At 40.6% G+C, this 6,110-nt stretch overlaps 1 protein-coding gene across 2 annotated transcripts in view; it reads right to left on the bottom strand.

The window, feature by feature from the left end:
- LOC311008361 (adenosine kinase-like) overlaps positions 1–5,649 on the bottom strand; it is a 94,256-nt gene extending 88,607 nt beyond the window's left edge. Inside the window, exons 1-3 of one of the 2 annotated variants that reach the window (XM_084001994.1) lie at positions 5,359–5,649; positions 2,648–2,722; positions 2,505–2,558 (exon numbers count right to left, since the gene is read on the bottom strand). In XM_084001994.1, the coding sequence (XP_083858120.1) occupies positions 2,505–2,558; positions 2,648–2,722; positions 5,359–5,387 (158 nt within the window). In that variant the 5' untranslated portion in view covers positions 5,388–5,649. Of the gene's footprint in view, positions 1–2,504; positions 2,559–2,647; positions 2,723–3,308; positions 3,384–5,358 lie in introns of those variants that run through there. The other variant, XM_084001995.1, reaches the window with a different exon arrangement.
- Between the last annotated feature and the right edge of the window lie 461 nt (positions 5,650–6,110).

Here is a 6,110-nt window from a genome sequence, read left to right on the forward strand (position 1 = left end):
ACCTCATATCGCAGCATCTAATGCTTCTTCATAACCTGGTACTGCTCTGAATCGATAATGTACATCCAGACATGGGGGCGAGCATGCTGGTGTGTGTGTGGTATTGGCGGGGACATGCATTGAAATGCATTGTGCTGGGAATAAACCACCAAAGCCGCATGTTAATCCTGCCCTGACCTTGTGTAGAATGTGGAGGGAACGGTGTCTGTGGGGCTAAAGATAACACAGCTGCCTTTGTGCCAGAGGAGAACAACACTGCTGATGATGCTGCTTTGTGCTGCATGCTGCTGCCGCCGCTCCAAGGTCACATGTGTCCCTTTGTCAAGTAACAAGACCTGACAAGGTAGACTATTGTAAGGTGCAGACGATCTGATGTACTGATCCGTCTTTATTTATTCGTGCGTTACTCAGGTGCTTTGTAATTTTACGACGACAGCGCTGGGATTCGCTTTGAATTTAAAAACACAAGACACTTTTTATCGCTTCTCAGGTTGTTGAGCGTCTCCTTAAATAAGACGTCATAAAATAAGAAAAGGGACCAGACACACCTCTTGCAAAGCTGCATAATCCTCGACATTTGCCATTTTAGTACGAGAAAATATTTACAGGTGTTTAATTTACATCCGAATCCAGATCAGGATCAAAGCAGCAGCAGCAACAAATAATCACGGAATAGCACATTTTTTTCATTTGGTTTGAGCAATGCAGAGTAAACAGTGGCAATATTAAAAATTTGTTCTATATAATATTTGTAATATTCTGCTACTAAACAAGCAAACACAAATAACTTATTTGACAGCCTTAAAAGCCAAGGTTTTCATATTTCATGTTATCAACATGTGAATGTGATAGCTTTAAGCTATTTTTGAGAAATCAAGAATACGTGATGCTTACAAATGTCAAATTAATAATAATTAATAATTTGAGTGTCCAACAAAGAGAAAGATTTAATGCCAAGATACATTTTGACTAACGCAAAATAGTATGCACAAAACAACTCTACAACAGGTGACCAAACAGGAGATACGTCCCTTTAAATCACCAGACCGGCAGTCGGAATTTGGGGTAACATAAGTGAAGGAACAGCACGTGTCTGTCCTTCTTCGTTAGCACCACAACGGTGCCCTTGAACAAAGTACCAGAATGCTGTTGTGGAGCTGCCCAGTGGCCGACAGATAAGAGTGAGGTGGTTATCGGACCTCCAGCAGATAAGACTGTGGTTGCACTGAAAGGTTTGGAGGTGTGAATGTGTGGAGCTGTGGATTCCTGGAAACGAGCATTCATGCTCAGTGAATCAAGCGTAGCTTCATAAGAAGAATAAAACGATGTGCTCTTGTAAGAGTCTGAATATTCCATGCAATATGTGACGAGCTTCATCAGGATCAACATTAACAGGAGAAGTGAAACCTTGGGTCACCACAGAGGCTGCAGCACCAAAGGAAGAACCTACATAAAAATATATTGCATGCAACAATAACTTAACCAGCCGAAGGTTCCAATTGATCCGTGGAAAGTTGGATCAAAGGCCAAGAGTTTTTGGTGCAACGCTTAAATCCATACATTTTAAAAATGTTCTCCCCACATTGTGACACGTGGTATCTTCCTGATTCTCATGAACTACTGCACTCACACAGGCGAATAAAAACGCCCACCTCCCTAGTATAGAGCTGATGCCTAGAACAAAACAAAAAGAGTTTAAGTCTAGTGTGGAATGTGCCGAATAAAATTCATGAACACCTCAGGCCACGGCTTACAATATGTTGCTGTGTGTGCGATGTAAAACTTTAGCGGTTAGCACAGATAGCCTTGTGTCTTTTGCTGCAAGGATAATTCTTAAAAGATAGTTCAATCATCATTTTTTTAAGTCTCACACTCATTAAGAAGAGGCAAGCCCAACTGTTATATCCTAAATATGGAACATGTGATGATTGTTATAAAAGGACTTCACTTCACCACCTTCCTCTCCCTTTATCTCACTTTCAGATGGTGAACTTTTCATGCTTTCATTCAATTTAGTCTCTGTTGTTTACCGTCTACATTTACCTTCAGGTGCATTTCAAAAGAGCGGAGCGCTATTTTCGGGGCTCGGCGACCCCGTTTTCGAGGAAGGCTATAATATTACCATTGCATCTCCTTGCAGTGTGAAGGAGGGAGGGGGTCTAGAAAAGGAGCATGCATGCTCAGCAAAGCCCTTCTTGGAATAAACTCCTTCATTTTGGGTCAATCTAACAGAAAGCAGTTAAACATGCAGTCGAATGTCTACGTAGATTCCACTATTTAGCCCGAAGCGGCAGTAAATTCAGAGGAATCTCGATAGAGGCTCAAATTCTGTTTGGGAAAGTGTGTGGGTGTGTCCAGTGCCGAAGCTACCAGTTGCAGAGCTATTTTGAGCGTCAAGATGGTAGTAGTGGGTATGAATGACCAGTGCATCCCTTATTTGGTTCCATGTCATTTTAACCATTCACTACTGAAGCATGTGGTGTCCCAGTGAAGCTTTGACTCACAAGGCTTTGTGTTTGTCTTCAGCGAGGATCTGGTCATTCAGCTTCAGTCCAAACCTTTAGTAAGGAAAACAACAAATCAGTGGTCAGATAACACACAGAGACGTCAGTGAATAACAACACACAAATCAGCATTTAAGACTTACTTGTCAAGGAAATCTTTGTCCACCACAGCTGAAATGTCGAGCAGGGGATTTCCCATCCCAAAGAGTGTGTTTTCACTGCAGGGGGACAAAAACTTATTGTATTATGCAGACTCCCACTCCACAGCACACAAACAATCTGTTGTGAAACAAAAAAAAACCATCTGTTTCCAATTTCTTGAAGTGAGGCTCAAACTTTTACGAAGGATGGACCCGTGTTTCACCGATGGCTGACGTGTCTACGGCCAACATGTGGAGAAAATAAAAGCTAAATGTGACAGTAATAGTTTATTTTTCTCCCCCTTATTCAGGTGTAGATTAATCAAATTTAGGGAGCACGTTTCATTGACCCTTTCATCTAGAAACGTTCAGCAACCAGATATCATGGTCAAAGTCTACAGAGTTTTCATAACAGGTTACCCAACTTTCATAAAAGAAGAGACACAAATGTATTTAATGTCTGGTTAAGCTCACAGACTAATTATTATTTTGTTTAACCTGCAAGAAGATCCAGACTCACTGAAGCCACCTCACCTTAATACATTGGCCTATGACAGACATGCACTTCTGTCCAGTGTTTTCAATCAACCCATTGAAAAAATGACACGCAAAATAGTTCCCAGTCACACTGGGACACTGGAAGATGTTATGAGTTGGATCTTACCTTGCAGTTGGCATTTTGTCAGAAAACGTAGCAGGCTAACCCTATTGATTAAATGACCAACAGCTTCCTCTTCTCTGTCAAAGCAATGTGCTTTTTGAGTACAGGAACTGCAGCTACACTTTGAACAACGCTGACTGGTTGGTCGAGGTCGTGGGCGGGCCTAAGTAGCTTCTAGGCATATGATTGGCTACGCATCTTCCAACTATCGTGAAGCTTTCAATGCTGCGTTTGCGGCAAATGGGAATGAGGAAGACCCAATTTGGTGGTAAACCAATAATAGACATTTTAAAAGGACTAGTTCGTTTTAATCACACAGATGACGTGTTTATTTGGACACAATTATATAACTGCTTGCATTATATAATATCACGTTTTGTAGATGGGTACAAACATAATATAAACAAACATAAGAGCAGCAGAACAAATTAATAATTTGATTTTGTGGCTCTTCAATGTCTTCCACACAAACTGCAAACTTGACAACAAACATGACCCTCTCTGACACACCTCATTCATTAAAATAGATGTGCAAAGTGTTCTTCTTTATATAAATGTATATTAAATTCAGTCTAAATGGGAACAACAAGAAGTTCTGATAGTTATTTTTTTTCCCCAATTTGGTTGGTGGGACGGCACTTTTGTTGGAGCATGGAGCATTTGGAGCATGGAGTGGGCCCTTAAGGAGAAGAAATAATTAAATCAATTGCTCATTTATTTACTAAAGATATTGAGCGATATTTAATTGATGAAGATTATTAGAGTATTAAGTGAGTTAGTAGTAATGTAACAAATATTAAGTGGTCTTGGGCTACATTTAACCTTCCTCCATGTTTTTTGTTGTGAGGGACCACATATCCTCCTTCTCATGATGTCATCTTCTTGTCATTTGTTGACCAAAAAATGGCCAGTGCTCATTTCCCCATACTACTTAGTCAGAGACCTGAGATGCACTTAACAAGCGAGCAGGGTGCAGGACTAGTACGTTCCCAATAACCACATGCAATAGTCCAGCACCTGGAAACTGAGTGGTAACATGAAATAAATTCAGCCATCAATAATTGTATGATTTGCAGTGAAGCTTATCCCAGTGTGACATGTCAAAATGCCATTCATTAAAAACGCCATTGTCCTATTTCCTCTTTAAAAGTATGATGCATTATTAGTTCTTCTCCTTTTGTATTTGTTCTGTTTTTTGTATGTGTGTTTGTGTTTAAAAGTAAAAGACAAACAGCTACCTGCATTACCACTGACGGTTTTCCTCAAGTCAAGTGAACGTACCTCAATAACGTTATGCAAAATCTCAACAAGGTACACATGGTTAGCTGCCTGCCAGCACTATGTAACGCTAATGAGAGCTCGGTAGTCGGTGTGTGCTTCATACGGGTGATAAGCGGCGACACGGACGAATTATAGAACCGCTGGGATTTGTTTAAAGCGAATTAAAAGACCCAGGATACACTTCCAACGGCTAGTCTTATTAACTTGCTTTTTGCTACGATATCCGTTTAAGACTTAACCGTTAGTCATAGTCTGCTCATATTGTACAGTGCCTATTGTCCGTTTGTTAATTTGAAAAGCTTTTAAGTTTGAAGAAAATGTAAAAAAAATATATATATTAAAAGGTACAACATCCTCACACTCCTAAAAATGTCTCCTTCTTTAACTTCTAAGCTAACGTTAAAGTTTGTCAAATCGTTTTAGCCACACAAGCTAGCATCATATATATATATATGCATGTTGAATATAGCTACTTGTCTCCCAATCATGTGATGAATGAACACACCCTCTCCCGCTAGCTACGGCTAGCACCGTTATGACCGAGCATTATGCGTGTAAAATGCTAACGGCGGTTTCACGTGAATACTGGAGTCGATGTAACGTTCAAAGGTTCACAAACTGCTCAGCGCCGTCTCGCGCCGCACACCTCGCGCTCGACAGTTTACCACGAACACCCCGAGAGGCTAGCGTGAATTAACAGCTAGCTGCAGCGGCTAGCTAATGCGGAGCATCATCTGTCAAGACAGCAGAAAATAACTGTCTGGCTTGTTACCTTAGCGCCGTTTTCCTCCCCGTCGACATGTTTGGTTCTTCGTCTATTTATTTATTTGTTTTAATTCGGCAACGGCTGTGTTGACGTCCGGGAAGCCACTGCTCACTGCTGGGGAAGAGTCGGGAGTAGTGCGAGGCTGCGGCTTCCTTCCCCGCAGACCTATGATGGTTGATGAAGAAACTGGATCGACAGCATTCAAACCTCGAGAGAACATTTAATGTGAAATTGACCGACACAAACGGGAGAAAGCGATGCTATATCGTGCGTTTCCCTCTTCCACCTGTTTCACAAGGATTAAAGTTCAACTTGACAGTCCGCACATTCACACAGGGACACAAACAGTCCCATTCAGTGTGGTGGATTCAAGATGCTGTGTATCACCGTAGTAATTTACAGTGTTTGGGTGCTATTATCAACTTTAGAGATTTGTATCCTAAAATATAATAAAAAAAATAAATACAGGCCACTCTAGGATGATAATTCAGCCATGGTTAATGCTTCAAGAGCAAAAAATAGGATTTTTGACTGTGTAAGTTAATCCATTTGTCTCCAGAGAAAGTTCCTGAATCTGATTGTTTGCCGAGACTTCCGCACAACACTGGCAAGCTGATCCAGGTCAGTCAGAAGTCAGAGATATATTATATTCAACTCTTCAGTATTATATTACACACATATTTCCACTCATATCTAGCAAGCTTTGACATTTATAAGTTAAAAATAATAATAATAATAATAATGTAATGGGAAAATTG

Source organism: Eutrigla gurnardus, assembly GCF_963514095.1.
Source record: "Eutrigla gurnardus genome assembly, chromosome: 22".
In the NCBI taxonomy this organism is placed as follows: Eukaryota; Metazoa; Chordata; class Actinopteri; order Perciformes; family Triglidae; genus Eutrigla; species Eutrigla gurnardus.